This window comes from Coturnix japonica, chromosome 4 (assembly GCF_001577835.2).
Source record: "Coturnix japonica isolate 7356 chromosome 4, Coturnix japonica 2.1, whole genome shotgun sequence".
NCBI classification, from domain to species: domain Eukaryota; kingdom Metazoa; phylum Chordata; class Aves; order Galliformes; family Phasianidae; genus Coturnix; species Coturnix japonica.
In genome coordinates, this window is record NC_029519.1 from 48,992,380 (window position 1) to 49,015,551 (window position 23,172).

Below are 23,172 nucleotides of genomic sequence, written 5' to 3' on the forward strand. Positions count from 1 at the left end.
CCAACTACAGGGCTGGCAGGTATATGTCTCCCTAAGACCAATATCTTGCCTATAGCTGGCAATGCTCCAGCTCACAGTGAAATATAATAAGTTCAAAATATCTGCTGTAAGAGTAGATGGCTCACTTCAAATGAAGTGGATTATGAAATAGTCATAAAAAGAGCTCTGTTGGCAGATCGTAGATAACCTCTGCTGGGATAAACTTCTAAAAGTGGAAAGGTATAGGCAGAACAGGAGGTGTTTGCAACTAAACAGACCAGTTTGTACCACATTCAATCTTCTGGGAGACCAAAAGGTCTGGAAAACAAATGAACTCTGGTGCATGGTCAGTAGCAGCCCATTTTGAGTGCAACTACTTCAACTTTGTTTGTAACAATAATCTATGTTGTTTTCTTTTCCTCTTCCCTTAACTTCTGTACAGCCTAAAGGTGAGGAGTAGCCATTGAGTTACTTCCCCCTGCATCCTGTAAGCCAGATTAGCATTGATTTCAAAGTGAACCTGTGTGGAATGGAAAGCCACATCATTTTGGTATCACTAGCAAAATTCTAAATTTATGGTTACACTTCAGTAAAACATTTTGCTGCGGATCTGGAAGAAAAAGAAGATTATGATAACACCACACTAGTAAAATTCGTTAGAGCACAACCCTGTTAACTGTGTGATGAGCAAAATTCATTTCAGCATTCAGATTTACATTTATGTTTTGAAGCTAAGAGGCAGCAGATCTAGTGCCATCCATAGGAACAGGCTAACTATAATCCTGAATTCGGTACAAACAGATTTAGTACCAGAAAACTTGCTCAGTTTCAAACAGCACTATCTTATGGGGAAGAAAGAGCTAAGCCAGCGTGCGCTCATTTTCTGCATTATCTATCCTTCAATACTTAAAACCTGGGATCTACGGAAATCAACCATGTTGGATAAAATTCACTTAGCGGCACGTCAACTACTGTAGGAATGGACAGTAACAGAGCATTCACTGAACAGGCTATAGTATAGAGAATACACAGAAAGTGCCCTGAATTTAAACTACCTATTAAAGAGTGATGATATGAGTAGAGATTATAGCTCAGCACTAGACTAGAAAGGAGCAAATTGTTTCTGAAACTGAAGCAAGTTTTTGAAACCACCTGTGGGCATTCAATGGATCATTCATCTCATGCTTATTACATGGAGTCAAATAGATTCTCCCCAAATTAGAATGGAGATTTGTATTTGTTTTGCTGGGTAAATACATTTTCTCCAGTTGCACAAAGACTGTCCCACCAGCATAAAGTCCTATGCAACAAAGAAAATGTCAATACATTCTCCCAGTCTAATTATTACTTTCACTAGATAGACAGTTTTTTACTACAACTCAAATAAGATGAACACAATGAATGGGTTAGTGACTGTTTATAAAGAAGAGCAATAAAGATACTATCATTATTTGAGGCAATAAGGGAGGGAGAGATTCAACAGTGTGCTTACCAGTGAAAAAGTTAAACTACAGTGACCCCCTCCTTGACAAGATCAATGCCATGGTTGAGCTTTAGCCAGCCACATCATCATGTAAATTGCTTTCCTGATAAGCCAGTACATAAATTCTCTTTGCAAAGCTCTGCTACTTACCAAAAGTCTGCCTACGGACAGAAAGATGGCATTTAATGGAACTTGGAAAATTGAGAAAAATGAAAACTATGAAAAATTCATGGAAGCAATGGGTAAGCCTTACTTTTTGAATGCCTTTTAAAAGCAGGATACCACTATGGTGGAATACAAACTTAAGCTGCTCAGGAACTCCCATCTGGCTGACCTGTCTTTCGTTGTCTGCTGCTGTGCCCTTGCACACTGCCCTGCATTTATTTTCAAAAGACTCTACAGAGGGGAATGCAAGGTAGAAAAATACTCTGATTTTATTTGCGTTGTGATAATCGTATGCATTCAGCTAACTCCAGTAGAGGTACTTTAGTAGAATCTCTACATCTACATTTGTGGAAAAGGCTCAGAGAATTTGAATGGTAAACTTTAAATAGAATTATATGTAAGGAATAATATTTTCATAAGACTGTTTGAAAAATTACACAAGAAGGAAATTGCTGGTCTCCAGTTTTGCAGAACACACATGATTTGAGATATATTAACATGCCAGTGCTTACTTTAAGCTTGCACAAACTGCCTGTAATATGGATATAAACATAAGCATCCTAGTTGGATATTGGTTTGTATTACATGCTGCTGAACACTGCCTTGGTGAAAGGTGGAGAAGAGTAGGACCCTGAGTCAGAATCCTGGGCTGAGCTCCCTCAACTACAGAAAATGTCATGATATAAATGCTAATATGACGTTCTATTTTATTTTTCTCTGATTGATGCTAATTAATTTTTTTAGGTGTTAACATGATGAAAAGAAAGTTAGGAGCCCACGATAATCTGAAGCTCACTATTCAGCAAGATGGAAACAAATTTCTTGTCAAGGAATCGAGCAACTTCCGTACCATCGACATTGAATTCACTCTGGGAGTCAGCTTTGAATACAGTCTGGCTGATGGGACTGAACTTTCAGTAAGAGACTTTTGATATCAATGTGTATTCATTGGATAGCAATAACTTTACAAAGTACAGTTTCAGGATTAATGACTTGTTTTCCTAGGTTCTAGTTTAAACTTGGCTTTTAAGGTCAGGCAGTTCAGGAATGCTCGCACCTTATATATAAAGTCACAAATCAGCCCTAAATGTTAATGGTTCAGCATTGTGACAGGAAGCACAGGGATCCATTCAGTGCTCAAAAAACAGAGTATCCAGCAATTTCCATATGCTGAAATCCAGGCAATTGCAAACTTTACTTCTTATAATAGTCAAGTACACCACCTAGAATGTAGTGCGGGTATCTGTAAGAAATTAACCATATCAACAGATAAAAGGATCACCTGAGCCTGACAAAAGAGCAACTGAATAAGCTGACTTCTTCTTTAATATTTCATTTTTTTTACAGCCTTTCCAATTGAGTCCTAAAAATCATTATTACACTGTTTTAATCTCACTCCTGCAGCCTTTAAATCAAATCAGTGCCGTATTTATTGCAAAACATTTGTGTTGTTTCTTTTTCCCCATCACAGGGTTCTTGGAACCTGGAAGGAAATAAACTCGTAGGAACGTTTACTAGAAAAGATAATGGAAAAGCACTCACAGCGTACAGAGAAATTGTAGGCAGTGAACTTGTACAGGTGAGTTGAGCAGTTGCTTATACACAATTTAAGAATACAATGAACTGAAAACATTCTCAGAGATACCTTGAAAGTCCAGTGTACTTTGCTCAAAACCAAATAGCCCCAGTTATCTTCAGATTAAATCCTCAAGTCTAGTAAAAGTATTAAAATTTAGAACTTTGTAATTTGGAACATAAAACTGGCAACGTGTGATTTCCTACCTGTGTGAGCTGTATCTTATCAACACATTGTGAAGTCTGTGAATACAAGCTGTATGTAGAAGCCACATACATACTATACACATTCTCCCTGAAGGCCCCATTTTTTTTTGCCTTCTAAAGACAAAGTACAGGAGTTTTCCCAAGGATAAGGTGCTCAGCAGCTGACACAGCAGGAAGCTAGAGACAAAAGAGAAACCTTCCATAGCTCTGTGACCAGCTGGTCACAAACTTCTTAAATAAATAACCCTCCCATGAACAGGTGTGAGATCTGAGATATAAGAACACAAGGGGCCAACTCTTTCTCACATTTCTAATAAACACAGGCACAAAGGTGACACTTGGGAATATGGCATTTCAACATTTTGGGAGTGGTTTTTTGTTGGTTTTGTGTTATTATTTGTTTTGTGTTTTTATTTGAAAGCTCCAAGAACTGTCCAGTGGTAGTTCAAATGTTTCCATAGAGAATTTAGGCCTACTGACAACAGGTTGCTTGCTTTCCTTCTGTTCCTTTCCTCAGAGCCCTTCCATGGGCTTTTAAGCCCCAAATGGCCACTCGACACAATTAATTAAACCACCTTTATCACAACACCTGTGCAACGAAATTTTATATGTTAGCAATGACTGATTTTTCTTCTTAATTTCTGAACAGACCTATGTGTACGAAGGAGTTGAAGCCAAGAGAATCTTCAAAAAGGAGTAAACACTTTAGCCAAAACAGCACTGGAATCAAAATCCTATTAAAAGAAAGACAATTTTTTCTACATATACTGTTTTGTTTGTTTGTTTGTTTGTTTTTTAAATCTCCTCACAGCAACTCCTAAGCTGTGATTATCCAGCCCTAATGAAAACACAACTTTACATTTAGTGTTTTACCTCTAAAAAATAATCCAGTTAAAATCTGAAGACTAAAATGTTACTTGTGGGAAGTCTTACCTGAGTAACCAAAGGCAGCCAAAACTATTTTCTATAATCAGAATATCAATATTTTTTGTACTGGTTCTTGAATGGCAACTTTGCTTCCTTACCACGATATTTGTAGTGACAAATGGTTTCTCTGTGTATGGAGCATTGTGTAATAAGGATGTGAAAGCTTAAGAGAACCCTGAGAACAAGCAAGTCTCAAGAACTGTAAATAGAAATATACAATAAATAAAAAAATATGCTGATAACACAGCTTGTTTTGATGTTTTAAATACTATCCATGGTACCTTGCTGGCATCAACAGAAACAGTATCAAGTACTTAGTGATGAGAGACAGATATCTTGCACTGTAATTCACAGAATGACCTGGGTTGGAAGGGACCTCAAGGATGATGTAGTTCCAACCCCCCTGCCTGGCAGGGCCACCAAACATACACATTTACTAGATCAGGTTGCCCAGGGCCCCGTCCAACATGGTCTTGAACACCTCCAAGGACGGGGCATCCACAACCTGCCTGGGCAGCCTGTTCCAGGGCCTAACCACTCTCCTAGTGAAGAAAAAGTAATTGTGTAAGATTGGTTTATAAAGTATGGCAATGCTTTAAAAACACACAGGCTTTGAGCTGTCCCAGTTTACTGAGGGTCAAAATGATTGTCAAGAAGAGTGCCAGCAGCTCTGAGAGATTTTCTTTCAGGACACGAATGACAATATTCAAGGAGCCTGAACTAGATAAGGAACAATTTCAGACTAAGCTGAGTTCACATGCTGTGTTTCTAATGGGTAACAAACAGGCACCACGTTCTGCTCATGCCGCTTACTCTAGAGCTTCTAAGTTCAACCCAGCCCTGTGCTTATTCACATTTCTAAATGTAAAAAGTAAAAGAACTAAAACCAAACCTCATTCTTCAGTTACTTCTGTAGCTGAAGCCTCTCGGGCCGAACCCTGTTGCGGGTCGCAGGGCTCCCTCTGCTGGCAGTGTGCTCTTATGACGCATCCAGGACTCCACCTGGGTCTATGACGCAACTCACCTCCTTATTTATAAATGTATGTATCTATAAACCCCTTACAGTGCTGATCGAGCTGGCGGGTCTCATTGTAGTGCCAGCTTTGTGTCTCGGGAGCTCCTCACACAGCTTAACTCTGTGTGCTTAGGGAGCACCAATAGCCGCCAAGGATAAGGGCGTATCTCGCAACAGCTCCCCGTGTTGGATGTTAGGGGGAAGTTCTTCACTAGGAGAGTGGTTAGGCCCTGGAACAGGCTGCCCAGGGAGGTTGTGGATGCCCCGTCCTTGGAGGTGTTCAAGGCCAGGTTGGACGGGGCCCTGGGCAACCTGATCTAGTAAATGTGTATGTTTGGTGGCCCTGCCAGGCAGGGGGTTGGAACTACGTGATCCTTGAGGTCCCTTCCAACCCGGGTCATTCTGTGATACTGTTACTTTATTTTCCTACCTATCTGTACACCAGCATTTCCCAGCTGATCTTTCTCTCTCTCCATGAAGCCACCAGGGCGGTGCCCGCTCGCGGCCGTGCTGGCGGTACGTGCGCTCCGCTCCCATTGGCCGCACACCGGGAAGCGTGACGAGCGCCTGCGCGCTGCTCACCCCGCGGCCGCTGGGTGCCGAGATGGAGGCGGCGGTTCGGCGGCGGCCGCGGCCCGAGGAGCAAAGCGCGGCCGATGGAGAGCGGGCGCCGGCACTGTCGGGACAGTCCTACTGGCTGGACCTGTGGCTCTTCGTCCTCTTCGATGTGGCGCTCTTCGTATTTATCTACCTGCTGCCCTGATGGGCCGGGCACAGGTCAGTCGGGGCGAGGCCGGAGCGGGGCGGGATCCCCTCCAGGCGGCACCGGGGGTGGAGGAGTAGGAGCGGGGGAACCTGCGGCCGCCTCAGCAGCTGGAGGGTCCGTCACCTCCGGCCTGTCCGCCCTCACACGCAGCCGCAGTCTGCGGGCTGCTGCTGCCGCACGGGACGAACACAAGGGTTTCAGGTTAATGGGCCGTGAAGCAGATGCCGAGATTCACGGACAAAGAGCTGTAAATGCAGACGTAATAACAAACAATTAGCAGCTTGGCTTCCTTCGCCATAAAAGCTGCCGGTTTGTAGGCCAGGCAGCACACCGGCTCCTTCTTTCATGCTTGCTGCATCTTCCTAAGGCTGTACAGCTCTGAGGGTAACCAGAGCTTTCTGTTCTCCACAGAGCCACGTGGATCAGGAATCGCTGGATGCACCTTATGAACACAAGCAGGACCATGTGGAGGAGCAGCATTTGCACAGCACACACAACAGTGGAGAATGAGAGTTCCCAGTGATGGAAAGGCAAGAGGCCCCCTGAGCTGGAGAGATGGGTGCATGCTGTATCACTGTACATCCCGGGATGTATGATGAGTATTGTCCTTAGGATTGCGTCTGTATCCTGTCTTTCCACGTTCTAAATGGTGCCTTGCAGGACAGGAGGCAGCTTGACTGTGCTTTTGTAATTTCCTTGAAGACTTGTTGAGTATAAATGAAAACATGCACTGTTTGAATAAAATCCAGCAGTTAAGAGACTGAAATTGTTACTCAGACTTATTTGTTCAGAAGATGTCACTGACCCCATTTGTCTTGCTTTCAAAAAGTTAATCAAATTAGTTCAGTGCTATGCCTTTGTGTTATTTGTTTTACCTCTCTGTACCAGAGTGCATGTGAGTGCACAGCAGTAGCTGCTGCCCTCACCTGCTGATTTAGGTAATAGGTCTGATTTCCTTACTACAAGCAGCAAAGGAGGGAGTTTACAAGAGCATTCTTAAGCAACTGACAGGTTACGTATATCCACTCCCATCAAAAAATTCTATGTCTCTGGTTTTAATGAGGCCTTCATAAACAGTGTTGCATCAGGGAACATCTTGCATGCTCAACTTGCTTGCCAGACCAATCAGGTTTTGGGGAAGATTATGGATGAATGCAGTTCAGCATCTGTATTCTTTATTTTCACCTTATTAATAATTCAGTTGAGAAATAAAATTTCATTTTTCAGGAACAAAATGTAACTGGATTTCTGAGTTCAGTTGCTCTGGTGTAGTGTTGTGCCAGGCTGTAGTGGTTTAGGTTTTTCTTTCAGTTAGGTCTGACATACAGGGTTTTACATATCTCGGAAAACTTAAAGCTATCAAAGCATAGGTTTGCGATGCTTTGAGCTCAAGCTATTTCAGGTATTGCTGCTATTCTAGCTTTGAAAGGGGAAAAGGAGGCTGAGGGGAGACCTTATTGCCCTCTTCCAGTATCTGAAAGGTGCTTACAGTGAGAGTGGGGCAAGTCTCTTCTCAGTGGTGACAAATGACAGGATGAGGGGAAATGGCCTCAAGTTGCGCCAGTGCAAGTTCAGGTTGGACATTAGGAAGAACTTCTTTACAGAAAGGGTAGTTAAGTACTGGAATAGGCTCCCCAGGGAGGTGGTTGAATCGTCATCCCTGATTGTGTTTAAGAGCCGTTTGGATGTGGTGCTCAGGGATATGATCTAGCAGAAGGTTGTTAGAATTAGGGTACTATGGTTAGGCTGTGGTTGGACTTGATGATCTTCAAGGTCTTTTCCAGCCTGGGTAATTCTATGATTCTATGAATGCATCAAGAGAAACTTCATTTATACCCAGTACAGCAAAACTGGAAGGGCAAGAAAAAACAAGTATAAAACTAAGCAAGCAGCTGTCACCAAGTATGTGGAATCACAGTGTTAAAACTGATCCATGCATTTCTTAAAGATTAGAAAGCCAACTTTATAAAGCAGTACTTGACTTTATAAAGCAGTACTTGAGATGATGAATTTTACTGTTTAAATATGATCATGGAACCACTGTCTCTTCAGAACTTTCAAGCGTTACTGTTAACTATCCCCATTTAAAGGTGTGGTTCTGGAAAGCCAGAGTGTGCTTTTATGGTTGCAGGTTTATTGTCAGGCAGGGGGGTTGGAACTTCATGATCCTTGAGGTCCCTTCCAACCCAGGTCACTCTGTGACTCTATGTGATTTGTTGTGGCTTTTAAGGAAAGCATGACATACAAAAAGAATACAGACAAAGTATTTTATATTTTTATCTGATAATTTGAACAAGCAGTACTTTGCAAGAAAATAGTTCTAAAGACTGAAAAATATATTAATTACAAGACTTATTAATGTATTTACTGTTAAAAATATGTCTAGGCTCTTATACAAATCTATAGCCAGAAGGGGACATTTATAAAAAAATAAATAGGCACCCTGGGTAAGTCAAGACAAGTTATCACTTATTTGTTAGCAAATATTACATACACACATGGAGTGCAGAGTCAAATATAAAAAACAAAGGTGCCTCAATTAGCTGTATACTATTCTCATTAAATACCTGGTAAACATGGGGCACGTAAAAAGTTGCCTGGTAAGATTGTTTCAAGCAAAGCAAGGAGACAGGAGTACATCTAAATTAATGCGTCTACTTTAAAAATAAGTGTTACCAGTTGTGCTCGCTGGAAACCAAATTCATTGGCATCAGTAACAGGCGTTCATTCATATTGCTTATTGTCCACCAGTATGAACATTGCTACTCATGTTTAAAAATAACCGTTATAACATCATTCACAGTTGTTGCTGTGCTATTTATACATAAAAATACTGTCATTTCAAATACAATTTCTGCAAACATTTTACAAAGTATACAGTATTTACAAATTCCATCCTCTGGTTTTTATACACAAGTATTAGAAGCCAGCTTTACTGAAATGCTGTGTATAGCATATAACATTAGAAAAAAAATTCATTTACAAGTGTTGAAGTCTCTTCCAAAACTAAGACAACCAGGAATCTTCCAAGGTTTCTCACAGCCAAGGCTTTATCTCCGCTCTGTTTACAAGAGGATACTTGTCTTCAGTTTGCCACCAACCGATCCTAAACACGCATCGTTATTTGTACGACAAACTCCAGAATTCATTTCTCAAGTGCTGTAACAAATTCTCATCAATAAGGTAAGAATAATGTTCATCTAAGATACCTGGTTTGTTGCATACGTCGTGTTCCAGTTTCACTACGAGTTACAAGTAGTTTAAAACACTGATGATGAAGAATCACCAAATGTACAACTTCATTTATCGTTAAAGAGTTCGACCAAACGTCAACATTTGGTTCAAGCACTAAAACTCACAAGGTTTAGAAACTCAGGTTTATACTCATAAGGTATAGAAACATAAAAAAAGCCTTTCTCACTAACAGTGCAAGCATAAGCAAGAGTGTTTGCCATGAATATTTAACCTGCTTGAAATATTTTGTTAACTAAAAGGCATTCATGTTTAGATATAGTCAGCAGCACCCCAATTTTAAGATAAAACAGAAATAATTACAAAATTCAGCCTGTCCAGATTAATTTTAAGTAATACATTATTTAGAATGGACTGAATGAGAACTCAAAGCCTACACTCCTGACACTGCAGCACAGAGTGGGTTATCAAATGCACGAGGGCAAAATCCTGTTCCCCCTGCTTTTTTCCCCACTTCCTACCTGTGCACTGATTTAATGTATAACTAAATAAAAGATAAATGAAACTTCTCTTCTGCTTTGTTACTGAATTAAGTTGGATTAGTGAAAGCCACAGTAAATGCCAAACCTGCCAAAACAGCAGGGCAGAGTGCTACAGCAGAGGAAACAACTTATTTCATGCTACCCCAGGCTGAACAGCTGCAGGATCAGTCGCACTTAATTGCTGTGATGGTACTTAGCTATTTGTAAGGAGGTAAAATTTGTCAGTAAAATCATGTATAATCCCCACTAAACATTGCCAAAAACATCAAGCTGAAGAGCTAAGAAGTTCAATAAATAACGACAGCCTCTCTGGGGACACAGTTATCTATAGCACACTGCGCTGCACAGAGTGCTACATTATCTCAGCAAAGCTCCCTTTTCTCAAAAAGAAGCTGGACATGATTATCTTCTGAGATCCCTTCCAGCCTCCAACCTCAGGCTGCTCTTTGATTCTTTAGTTCTGAAACCTTATAAAAATACTCATCTAATAGTTGTGTAGTAACTGTATTTTAAAATTAGCATCACTATTACTATATCAGTTTGTAGCTTATATAATTGAATTTCAGTAAGGATAAAGCTTACAGGATGAACAAACCTGATAAAAAAAGTTCAATAATTTGTACAGAGTAGGTGTATCAACAGGACAGTATTAGTATAGAGTTTACTTGGCACTGCTGCTGCACAGAGTGGAGCAGGGGAGTCAGGAACAAAGCAGTACAGCCAAGGGAGCCCTGCTCTTTGCTGCCTTGCAGCACTGGCAGCTCTAGGGATTTGCTGGGCTCCTTGTACTGTTGGTACCTAATGAAAAGAAGATGTAAGCTGGTTAGCAGCAGGAAGCAGGACAGCTCCCCAGGGAAGGAGGACAAGGACAGAGAGGCAGACCATGACCAACGAGAAAAGGGACATGGGCAGTTTGGGCCAAGAGCACAGTAGCCAGTACTCAGCTGACAAGTGCTAAGTAGCAGAAAAGCTAGGGGATGATCATCTCTGGACTTGCCAAGGATGCTTCCTGCTATAGCTTCAGGCTCTGCCAGCAGAAGGACAGCAGGGTGACCTGTGTCTATGAAGGACAGAGTGACACTGAAAAGTTTAGGGTACATCTCCATGACGTGGACATGATTCCAAGCATTGAGCAGGCTGATGCCAGCTTCAGCAGCAGCACAGCATAGCCAGAAATCTATGATGGGGCAGCAATTCAGTTTGTTGGGCACACAGCCAGGTACGCCCAGCACCACAGCTCCCACCTCCAACTGTCTGCAGTCTTGCACCTTTCTGCTCATGGGCACAAGTTTTTTTGCCCCCTCAAGTCCTGAAGGCAGTTGTGATTTGCCATCTGACAACCACAACCCCCAGCAAGCCTGACACATGAGGGATTGCCCCTGTGGCAGAATGATCTACTGCAGCATCTCTGCTGCTGCCTAGAGAAGAAATGCCTCAACTGCTTCCTTGGGCTCCCAGAGTGCCTCAGGACATGGGTCTAGTCCTGGCCTTCTGAACAGCTGGCCTGCTAAACATCTTCCAGCAAGCTACCCACAAGATCTCACAAGGAGCTGTGAAATCAGCTTACAAGAAGGCTGATCCTAGTGGCCTTCTCATACAAAACTGCACTGATGAGACTCACAGCTGGTCACAGACAATGACCTGCTAGAAGGAAGAAGAGGGCAGGCAGGATGCAGAGACAGAAAGCAGACGGAAGGCCCCGTGCTGCAGCCTGCTGCAAAGAGAAGCAACATCCTACTTGGGACAGTCGCCCCAGCACAGAAGCCAGCGACACAGCCATAAATTTTCACCCTGCCTTCCTATCCCATGAACTGGCACAGCCTGGGTGGCCATTCTGCACAGGATCTGTCATTACTCCTCTCAGCTGTGGTTATGCAGGGACTCAGCAAGAGGCACCACTAATGTGCCTCGATGCGCTTGCTAAGGGCAAAGTGGAGAACCTGCCTGTCCCAGCACCTCCTTGGGGCTAGTGCAGCAGACACTGCTCAACACACAGTGGGTATTGCTCCTAAACATCTTCTCTGCTGACAAACCACGTTTTTGGGAACCTGACTTCACACAACTTAAGACGATGTTGAGTGGAGGATTGCAACAAAGCACTTTTAACATGCAGGCAGTGATCACTGACAGTCTTGGAGAGACACTTCATTACTGCTGGGACCTGTGTACAGATGTCAGTAAATTGATTCTATGAACAAATGCTCTGTCTGTGAGAATCTGTGCAGAACTCTGTGGAGGAACATGGGCACAGGGAGCTGAGTGCACAACTGACGCACAACCAGGGAGCAGTAGCAGAAAGCACAGAATCCACAGACCCACAGACTGAATAAGGTTAGAAGGGCACTCTGGAGACTATATGGGGAGCTTATAAGACAGAAGGGCACAGATTTTTAGTACGGTCTGTGTGACAGGACAAGGGGAAATGGTTTCAAAAGCCAGGAAGAGGGGAAATTCAGATTGAATGTAAGTGCTTGTTTTTGTTTTGCTATTGTTTTTTCTTTCTTTCTTTTTTTTTTTTTTTCCTTTACAATAAGGTTAGTGAAGTACTGGAACATGTTGCCAAGACGTGATAGGTGCCCCATCCTTGGGGCATTCTCAAGGTCTGGCTGAACTGGACTCTGAGCAACCCAGCGTAGCTGTAGGTTTCCCTGGCCATGGTAGGGGCATTGAATCATGACCATTGAAGGTCCCTTTCAACTCTAATGATTGTATGAATTTATGATTCTACTTGAATTCCCTTTAAAAAAAAAAATATCTTACCTATCACTTACAAACAAAACAGTTCTAAAGAACTATTATTATTAAGGCTTTTAAATAGCAAGTTAGAAAAATCTCTGGATAAACTCGTATTAAAGACACTTAAAGGTTTGTGAAAGCACAAACTCTCAGCAACATCAGCCAAAAAACCAACCTCCTGCTACCTGTCAGGGAAAATACTGCTCTGCTATACTCACTGTGTAATATTTACTGGTAATATATTTATTTATTCCTTTTGTTAGTCTAAGTATGTAGTGACTGAAGTCTGAAGGAACACTTCTTATACTGCAGCTACAGAAGTCTTAAAAAAAAACCAAACAACTATCAATTAGTAAAATCTAGTTGATCTCACTGCTGTAAAATGCATACACTGAAAGGGAACCTTTTTAACGTAAATTATAGACGACAAGCCAAGTGACAGAGGTAAGCATTAAGGCAACTAGGAGTAATAAATCGAAGAACTAGAAGTTTAGCACCTCTTCTATGTTCACCTATGTCTGCATATCCATTTAAACTCCTAAGCAAAATACAGCCGACTGGTTACCAACCTACCACACACAGATTCAAGTCCTGTGCCCACTTACAGACTACATGAAGTGCAACAGTCAGATCCAAATGTATTTGTATCTATCTACTGCAGTGTAAGCCTTCTACATTTGCTTTGTACCTTTGCTCAGATGTGGGATGCCTGGGCTCAAGAGTAGTATGGTACGTAGCATTCAGTTCTACTCCAGCTGGTGTTAGATGCTTTTCTTTATGAAAGCTTCCACTATCTGTAAAATAAAGCTTGGGTCTCTGATGATATTTCATCCTGTATGTGTCAGTCATACAACTGTCTACTGAAAAATAAGTTGTCAGGGATACACTGTCATTTCCATCCGCGTAGCCAGCACTTGGTCCTGTATGACGAGGTCCTTTCTTTAAGAAATTCTCAGACATCAACCAAAAGTCATTAACTGGTAAGCTAGGTGGAGAATCTGGTTTATGAACAAACAACTCGTTCCCTTGAAATGACTCTTTAAGCCTTTGTTCGCTTGTAAATACATTTGTTTCTGATGCAGACTTAAAAGGTGCACCTGTTTGTCTGAAATTATTCTGCAACGCTTCTGTTGATTTTACATCAGCTACTGAGTTATTTTCTGATCCTGGCAAAATATTCAGAGCATATTTCTTTGGAGGTAAAGGGGGAGGAAGATTCTGGTAAACTGCTTCTGGCACCCAAAGAGCATCCACCCTTCGGAGCTGGTGTCCGGCACGCTCACAGGGGGGAGACAGCACAGCAGGCCTTTCTGAGGGATTCTGTGGCACAAAAGGTGAAAACCCCACTTTGGGACCAAACGTTCTTGCATGATGAGGCTGTGGTTGGGAAGAAGGGTGAAAGTCATTGTTGATAGGCTTCCTTCCACAGCTGTTTTCTGTGTAAGGGTGGGATACACCATCAGCACAGTATGCTGACACATTCATTGTCTCAAATCTGTCTGGATTTAGCCACTCTGATGAATTCTGTTCATTTGCCTTGTTCCTACTGTCTGACTTGACGATCTCTTTAACAACCGGCTGTAGAGTTGATGATGGGTAAAATTTCCTATTAATCTCAGGCATTTCAGCTCTAAAACAAACAAAAGAAAGAGAGGATGTAAGTATCTGTACATACATAAAAGGCCAAATGACCAAGCATCTTCAACGACAACAGCCCTGGTATCACTGCCTGGATATCCCTGAGCTGACTAAAGATCTGGTTAATACAGCTGTTTAACTGTTACTTATATCAAATCACTACAAGCTTCTTTCATTTGAAATGTAGTGGGTCCCAAAAAACCCTCTGCAGAACATTAAACAGCCATAAGAAGAAAATTCCTTAGAGATTCTGGACTATATCTAATAGAAATTCTGCTTTCTTCAAGCATCTTTGTGACTCAGTGTGATACATCAGTTTTTCAAGAAGTGCATTTAGATTCTTGATTTTTAAGGGGTTTTGAGCACTTCTGTTCCAATCATAAGCAACAGGTATACAGCCACAGCTTCTAAATGCACATAACATTTTCCTCCCTTTCTTGCCAAGCTTTTCAAACCTTTATTGGGTTACTGCATTAAATCTCTACTTGTTCTATAAAACCAATTAAAAACACAAACATTAAAAGTTGTTGCGCTACTAAGATGGTTTAAAACTAAGTTACCTGGGGTTCCATCTACTAAATACCAAAATTAAAACTAGTTTTTTTTCCCCATGAGTAGATCTTTCAACCCTATAGTTTAGGTAAACGCCAAGGTCAAAAGATTTAATACCATCATTTTTCACATTAGGTAACAGTGATATCTATCACATTACAGAATTCAGTATTTTTTAATAGTATCACATAATACCAGTATTAAAGTTACCTCTTGACTTGAGGACTGGGCACCTGCAAATGTAATTCTGTTGGGATATTAACATGAGGTCTGTAGTTAATTTCTGTATTGACAGGATCTTTCCTGGAGTCTGAAAGTGGAAAAATATTTCAAAATAAATAGAAATACAGCCCAATTCCCTTGTGATCTCTCAGAGTTTAACAGACAAACAAAACACAACATGAAACAACTCTTGACAGGATCTGACAGGAGTCAAAATAACATTAAGATAAATAAATAAATAAATTCTTCAGAGAATCAGAGCATGTATTAACCTACAATAACATAGAGCACTTTTGTCAGGAAAGGGGTAATTATCACAATTCTGGAGTCCTATAGACATCCTTTCAAACACTAACACTTCACATAATTATAAGCACATTTTGAGAACAGGAATTCATACAAGCATTTATACAGACAGCCAAAATAAATTGTAAGTTATGTATTTCATGACTTTTGAAATTTCACACAATTTATTAACTTATTTATTATTATTTTGAATAATGTCAGAGCGTTGGTTTTTTCTTTTTTTTTTTTTAAATGAGAAACACTTTAAGCATTCTTGAAACATTTATCAAATGCCAGATAACTGTTACTTCTCTTACAACAATTGTGCAGTTTGCAGAGACAATGAGTAGATAGAGAGCACTCTCACCCACACACCCTCAGCACACAACATTACGAGTGTGTGTGCCAGGAATACTACACACAGCCTAGAAACTCCTATTCACTGAGCAGAGAAAAAAATCTTTGCTTTTAAAATATACTATTTCTGAACAAAGCAGCTCTTACTGAACAGTGAATAAAAGAAGTATTGAAGAATCCATGTTGACATCACACAGAAAAGACTTTTGGCAAGTGACAAGGAACAGTCTGTTTAAAGATAGCTACTGTAAATGTTCCTAACACAATAATTAGCTCATTGTATGTAATCAGTCACCTGCTTCACAGCCATTCAAAATAAGCTGAATTCTCTAAGTGTGTGGAGGGTAACATGCAACTACATTACTTATCTCAGAAAAAACTGGGAACATGCTTCACAAAAACCAGCACACACAGACTCAAATAGTCTAGCAGACTGAGTACAGTCTCGAGTACAGATATTCAACTTATCCTACTGGAAACGGGTAACAGACTGTCCCCTTTGCATCATAGAAAGCTGCAAAAAAGTATTGTAGTATCTTTTCTTACCTGCTGTAATCTTCCTAAGGTGCTTTATCATTTATTTCTTAATTTGAACACGTTAATTTCTTCAGTTTTAAATAAAGCCTTAGAGGCATTATTTTGATAGGTAAACTTATTTTTACTTCAGTCAAAAGAATGACAGAATAGAAGTTAAAAAACAAACCAACAAAAAAAGCCCCGAACAACTAAAATTTGGGCAATGCTGGAGATTTGTTTCAAGGGTTCGTATCTGTCCAATCTTTAAGAGAGGAAAGATTAAAGATGCTAAATCTTTGACGAAGGACAAAGATTGTAGAGGTTAAAAAGGTGGATACCTGAAAAGACAAAGCCTTCAATATCCCTTTCTTTCCAGCCTTGAAGCTAACAAAAGTATGGTAAACAGTACCGCAACCCTGTAAAAATATGGTTACTTGAATGAGCCCTTGTCATAGCTGCAAGGGTAAAAGGACCCAAACAGAAAGCAAGTTCAAAACTGCTCCAGCAGGCTGTGCCTTCAGAGATAACGAACACTGAGATAATCAAATAGCAAATATTTCCTTCTGCTATAGATTTTGCTAAGCCATAAATCCCTTTTATTGAAAAAAGCACAGGCTATACAACTGCTCTTTAATTCCACAAAACAGCTGATGTGAAGAGCATTCCAAGCCAAACTAAAGGAACGCAGTACATTAGGTCCTTCCAAGAGGCAGTGTCATAAATCTGTCAGGAGGAGGCAGCAAAGGTTAGTAGAGTGACCATGGCACACATTCAACCAAATCTGCTCAGTGATACCAGGTGATTTGTGCCTTCAGAATTCCAGCTAACTTAAAAATAGATGTGTTATTTTCTCTTCTGCTGACATGAGACCCACGCAAGGTTAAAACCCGGTTTAGACTCTATAGGGAATTTTGGCTCTAGGTTCTTTGCAAAACTAGATATGGGACACATGAGCACTGTGCTCAGCTAGAGACTGCCAACCTTATCAACAGGTCATAAGCAACTTACCACTAAGTAAAGGTAATTCCGGTCTCTCAAATACAAACTCATCTGCTTTTAAGATTTGAGAACACCTATTTTCACATCTGAATAGGCAATCTAGATTTTAAAATCATGCACACGCATTCTGTAGCGAGCAAGTCAAAAAAGAGTTCTTCTGTAATGACTTAATTCACACATACGTGTGCAAAATTCTGCAATGTCTGAATTCTATACATAAAAAAAAAAAAAAAAATCAATTTCTTCCTACTGCTTTAGTTGCATATTTCCTGTATATTTTATTTTTTTCCTAGGATTTTCTTTTTCAGAATTATGTCCAAATTATAGCTTGTGTGGTTTTCTAGTGCGACAAAGCTGTTAAGGTAATTTGGACTCCTGCTGACATATTCATAGAGCTTCAAAATGATTTTAAGTGGAACTGGAGTTGTCTCATGCTAGTGAATTCTGGAACCATTTCCCCTGCCAACAATAAGACTTTTTACAGAAACTGTCAGAGTGGCAATTTCACAGGTTCACATCTTCAGAGTCAAGGGTTCATTTTCACAAAAGCAACTGGAAGCACTTTATTATGAAAATAATTATCAGTAGCTAGCATGGTTACTCCTATGAAAAGCCACAAGAAGACATTCTATACCCCTAACTCTGTATTTCCAAGAGTTGTAGCCACCTTTCTTCAGTGCGAAAAACGTAAGGTTGCAAATTCTGCCCTCACCCTGTTCATATCATTTGTTCTACATACACAGAAAATACCACCACCCACATACACTGAACTCAAAACATTATGAACATCAATGCATAAATAAAAGGTATGAACACTGTATTTGCTTAATAACCATATTTACCTCCCAGAATTTAATCACACAAATTAGGTATTGGTCACATGGGTCACTTACTTTAGTACTACAGTTATTTACTGCTTACTTCTACAGAAAGAAGCAGCAATCTGATTCACATTACCACCATGTGATCCAATGTTACTATCTTTATAATGCTCTAACAATAAGTTTATTTTTGTAGGTCAAGGACAAAATTCCTCAACTACTGAACAGTATCCTCATTCAGCTTCTGTTAAAATCACGTACCAGTAAAAATGGTAGGTATAATTAAAAGTTAAATGCTATTTCCCTACAAAGGGACAAGATATTTTTACTAGTTGCTATGAGCAGCTATGGAGAATTTCTTACATTTCATTTTATTCTCAGAAATGACTGGCTGTTTACTTGCTGAAGTACCATCTTTTTAGTGGTCTGTGTGGTATTTACCTATCAGTTCTAGTCTTACTCATAACATTCTGAAACATAACATAAGGTGGTAAAACTGGTGCCTGTAAACGACTCCTCAAGGTGTTCAAGACACACACACACTTTTTAGACAACCAAAATCAGTCTAAGTAAATCCTTACCTCACATGTGTTATGATCAAATTATTCATTATTTTTTTTCAGCCTATTAATCAATTACATTAAAAGCAGTTTTACAAAACAAACACATGAGAACTTCACATCTAATTTAGAATTACACCTTTTTTTTGTTAAGGAACTAATAAATAGTTAGTTACTGAAATAGAAGTACTGACTAGATGGGGCTTTAACATCAATAATCTTTGATAGTTATTATGATAATGCTTTATTATAACAATAAGGGTCACTTGGAATAGAAAACAGTACTGAAGAAATATGATGTGTGGTGAGCTATAGCTATATTTAATATATTAGTTTACCGTGTAAGCTAATTAAGCTACCTATTTCTCATCCTGACAGAGACGTTTATATATCTTAAGTAGTGTTTTTTGTGGGTTGTCTGTTTGGTTGGTTTTGATGGTTTTTTGTTTGTTTTTACTACCTTATTATTTTTTCCCCCTACTGGAAAGTACAGTTATAGTACAGAACCATAGCAGGAAAAAAAAAAAATAATCACAGAAAAACAGATCTTTGTGTTCCACGTAAAATTTTTCTTCTGTCATCAAGATTAAACACCAAATCAGCTTTCTTTCTACAACCAAAAAGTAACTGGAATAGCAATGAAACAGTGGTACAGCAAATCCACCTCCTACCTGAAATTTAAATCTTATAAGAAACTACACTGTACATTCTTCAAATGAAAGTACAGTATCTATGAAAATCAAACATTTCCTGGGGAAGTGTCTTAATACTTATTGCACCTCTTTGTACAAGCACCATTCCATTGTTCCAGCAACAGTAGATAATGATTTTGGCTGGCCTCATGGTGACCTGTAACATTTATACACCAAGGCATTTATAAAAATCCAGCAGACATGTTAGTATGTAAAAGGAAGCAGATTTCCTTATTACAAGTGCTTCTTCCTGATTTTGCCTCATATCTTGCAAGAAAACAAATCATACTACAGCCTATCCATATATTTATGGGGGGGGGGGGGAGGGAGGGATTGTTTACTTTTGCTGGGGCAGGGAAGGGGAATGGATACACTCCTCATTTTAATGCTTTTTCTGCAAATGTTCTCAAAGTGGTCCTCAAAGAATACAAGCAACAAAAAAATCAGAGTCACATTTAACCTCCTGTGTTGGATTAAAAACAAACAAGAGTCCAAATAACGGCAGTGAAAGTGAGTAAAACTAGACGCTTTATGCCAGCAAAGTGTCATTCAAAAAACCACAAGTATTGGTAAATACAAGTGTTTTTAGTGGGGAAAAATAAAATCATGGCAAACTTGCAGCAACATTATATTGTAAAAGAGATCACCAGAAACCTCTCCATCTCCTGTGAGATATTAGTATGTTGGTATGAAAATTTTGGTACATCTCCATCATGTCTAGAAAGCTTTTTTCTTTTTTTTTGTAAACACAGGTTCTTACCATAGAAGTTTCTGTTCTGCTGGGATACTGAATGTAACACATTTTCAGCTTTTTTTGTTGAGAAATTCTGCTCACTGTAAAATAAGCACAGGTGATTTGAAGGGTTAAACTACTGATGCACCATCACAAACATTATCTTCCTGAATGCATAGAAAATAACAACTCTGCCTGTTTGACACTTTGTCTCCCTTTACCACTATGTTTTTTATTAAAACACACCACAGAACATACCTAAGATGGAGAGGTAGTCCCAGATACTTTTAACACAGCCACACTACAGAACATACATAAGACAGAGAGGGAGCCCGTAAGTACTTCTAACACAGTTTCCATGCATGACAAGCTGTAATGATGCAGAGAAATTTAGGATGAACTGCAACCTTTAATATAGAGACTTGAAAAACATGCAGTTCATGAGGATGGTGTATCCAAGTTTGTTCTGGGGATTACACGCCCACTCATCCCAACCCTAATCTAGAGTGCAACAGCAGGACACTCATTATGCAACACAGAAAATAAAGAAAATGTGCCTTGTATTATCACAGCAGCCTGCTCAGTAAAGACAGCTGGTTCCCAAAGTTATGAACAACACTAGTGATGTGCCATCTGTGCGAAAACATCTCCAAATGCACAGAAAATATTTCATACAACTTTCAAAAAGTATGTACTAACAGATCACTGAGAAAGCATGTCTATTTTGAATATTTATTTCTACAGTTAAGGGGGAACAGACAACACTGGTCATCTAACTCCAGTTATCTGAAGTGTTCCCAATAATCACTGCTCCAGTGCAACAAAGAATACTGGAAGTGATCTTTTGAAATCATCTATTCCAAAACCCTGCTCAAATATAATCAGCCAGAGCAGATGCTGCTCAGTATCACGTTCAGTTGGGTTATATGAGCATCTCCATGAATGGAAACTCCACAACCTTTTAAAGGCAGCATACTTATTACTACAATTCATAGTAAGATTAATAAAATTTGGCTTATTTGCTTATTTACTGCCATTTCCATCTTTTTGTCAGGAGCCTGTCCATACAACTGTTATAGATATGATTTATAAAGACAGCTGTATTCTATTACAGATGGCAAGGTACCCAGTAACTAAAAACTTCGTAACTAAATAAGTGTAGCAATTAATTCAAATTAACACACCCTGCCCCAAAGCAGGGCCTAGAAATCCTGGCTCAGCACCATAATGATGTAGCTCAGTACTTTCCCAACAGAAATAAATAGTGCTGCAGCCTCAAAGTTAAAGTAGAATTAACTCCTAACTGTCTGCGTTCATATTCCTAGATATGTTGCTAGTTTTATACATCCTCAAGAGTCCTGAAGTTCTCAAAGTATGCTTACTTGATTGAAACAACAAATGAATCTTAAAACTTATTTTCCTGCATAGACAATCTATGTAAATAGAACTAGCATTACCTGCAGGAAGCACCTTCTTTATTAATATTCTTGACATCTGCTGGATTGATTCCTTCAATAACAGGTGAGTCCGGATTTGCTGATCCATTGCTGATATGATCACTGCTCTCATAACCAGATTCTGTCCTCTGAATTTGCCAGTTATCACCATGGATTTTTCTCTCTGCAAATCCTTTACTTTTTTCAACATTCCCTTTTCCCTCTGAATCCAAAGAACTTCTACTTCCCGTATCTTGTTTTGTTTCATCTTCATATATAGTCATTAAACCTTTCTGGATTTGGTTCTCTTTTGGCCAATGGTTAAAGCTTCGCTCTTTTTCATGCTTAGATTTACTGTTCAGATTTGCTTTGTGCTTTGGGCTATGTTGTTTCTTCTCGGTTTCACTGAAAATGCTGTCTACGTTTAGTGTCTCTCGCATGGGTTTCCAGCCTTTACTTCTGCTTCTGCTACTGATGATACTTCCTTTATCCCTAGAGTCTTGACTGCTATCCGTATCATAGCCAGTGACACCATCAGATCGGGTCCTGAGTGTAGGCTTCTCACCGGCAGGAAAAGTTTCTGTTTTATTTGATCCAATCACCTGTACAGGAAGTTTTGTTTGGGGAGGTACACTGTCATGTTTATAAGGCCCTCTTCCCTGGCTGCTGTATATGCGCTGATCCGTACATTGTCTAAGTCCATTTCCAACTGGAGGAGACCCTGACTTAAAATTGGAATGATCTTCCCCGATTAAATCTAATAAGAAGCAAGAGAAAAAAAAGAAAAAGTTGCATTTAAGTTCTCACAAGTAGTTACACATGTTACTGTCACAGTACACGCTTTTCCTACATTCTCTCAACACATTCAGTAACAAATTCAGTATATATTTCAAAAAAATAAAAACAGATCTTACAATCTGCTCCTTAGAAAGGAAAATGAAATCCTTCACAGCTAATACAGATGTGCAAATCTGTTTGATCCACTGATACTCTGTTCATATCTTAAAACGTTACCTCTTTGTCTCCCGGATTCCCTTCTTGGTCCTCTGTCTGCATCTTTTCGTAAAGATGAGAAGCTTTTCATATCAGCAGCTTTCTGAGCACACTCTCTGGATATGTCCTTCAGTTTGTCCTTTTGATCACCGTAAACTAACTTAGCTGCAAAAAATAGATTCTTTTGTCAAAGATCACTAATAAAAAATAATTTATGATCAAAGTACACACTAGCATTTACACACCGTAACATTTGTGTTTTAGTATTAGCATTACTTAAAGGCTAATGAGTTATATAGCATAGACTCCTAAGAAAACAAAAGATACAATTATAGGTACAAGTGTGTAAATATCTCAAATAAACACAACTTTTTTGAATTATATTAAAAAAACTGAAGCCAGGTTTATTCTTGCCTAAACGTGAAGTTGTATTTTTAAGAAAGCAGCAAAGTCACTGCTTAAAAAAACAAAACAAAAAATCCTCAATTTTTCAAAAGGTAAATACTATTTTGGAGTCATTACCTCTTCAAAAAAGAGGCATTCGCAAGTTTAAAAAAGCTTAGCTATCCTAAAACACTTAAAGACAGAATAGAAACATCTCCCCCTGACATGTATTCAGAGTTTGGAGAAAAGGCACAGACATGTTATACAGAAGTCATTACCCAGTATTTCTAATTATAGTTTTCTTTGTGTTCTTATTGTTCGTGCTCCTGAAAGCCTGGGTTACTGACAGAATGTACCTTTAGAAATATATAATAAAACCCTTTTCCTTTTTTTGCCT

General features: G+C 39.5%; 2 protein-coding genes and 1 long non-coding RNA gene across 6 annotated transcripts in view; 1 reads left to right on the forward strand and 2 right to left on the reverse strand.

Moving 5' to 3' along the window:
• LOC107313554 overlaps positions 1-5,602 on the reverse strand; it is a 114,936-nt gene extending 109,334 nt beyond the window's left edge. Inside the window, exon 1 of one of the 3 annotated variants that reach the window (XR_001555058.2) lies at positions 5,229-5,602. This is a non-coding gene — a long non-coding RNA (uncharacterized LOC107313554). The remainder of the gene's footprint in view (positions 1-5,228) is intronic. The other 2 variants (XR_001555059.2, XR_001555057.2) reach the window with 2 other exon arrangements.
• FABP2 (fatty acid binding protein 2) lies at positions 1,593-4,580 on the forward strand. The gene is made up of 4 exons (XM_015861896.1): positions 1,593-1,704; positions 2,372-2,544; positions 3,099-3,206; positions 4,059-4,580. The coding sequence occupies exons 1-4, from the start codon at positions 1,638-1,640 to the stop codon at positions 4,107-4,109; spliced, it is 399 nt and encodes a 132-aa protein (XP_015717382.1). The 5' UTR covers positions 1,593-1,637; the 3' UTR covers positions 4,110-4,580.
• A 2,768-nt stretch (positions 5,603-8,370) lies between the features above and the next one.
• Positions 8,371-23,172, reverse strand: part of USP53 (ubiquitin specific peptidase 53) — a 34,619-nt gene continuing 19,817 nt past the window's right edge. For both annotated transcript variants that reach the window (XM_015861901.1, XM_015861902.2), the window contains exons 12-16: positions 22,413-22,556; positions 21,420-22,155; positions 19,990-20,063; positions 14,988-15,087; positions 8,371-14,217 (exon numbers count right to left, since the gene is read on the reverse strand). In XM_015861901.1, the coding sequence (XP_015717387.1) occupies positions 13,236-14,217; positions 14,988-15,087; positions 19,990-20,063; positions 21,420-22,155; positions 22,413-22,556 (2,036 nt within the window). In that variant the 3' untranslated portion in view covers positions 8,371-13,235. The remainder of the gene's footprint in view (positions 14,218-14,987; positions 15,088-19,989; positions 20,064-21,419; positions 22,156-22,412; positions 22,557-23,172) is intronic.

What these genes read in the sequence shown, in the direction of transcription:
- FABP2 (XM_015861896.1), top strand. Translation starts at nt 1,638, where the DNA reads ATGGCATTTAATGGAACTTGGAAAATTGAGAAAAATGAAAACTATGAA. An exon ending in AAAATTCATGGAAGCAATGG is followed by an intron (nt 1,705 to 2,371) that starts GTAAGCCTTACT and finishes TAATTTTTTTAG; the next exon opens with GTGTTAACATGATGAAAAGA. An exon ending in CTGATGGGACTGAACTTTCA is followed by an intron (nt 2,545 to 3,098) that starts GTAAGAGACTTT and finishes TCCCCATCACAG; the next exon opens with GGTTCTTGGAACCTGGAAGG.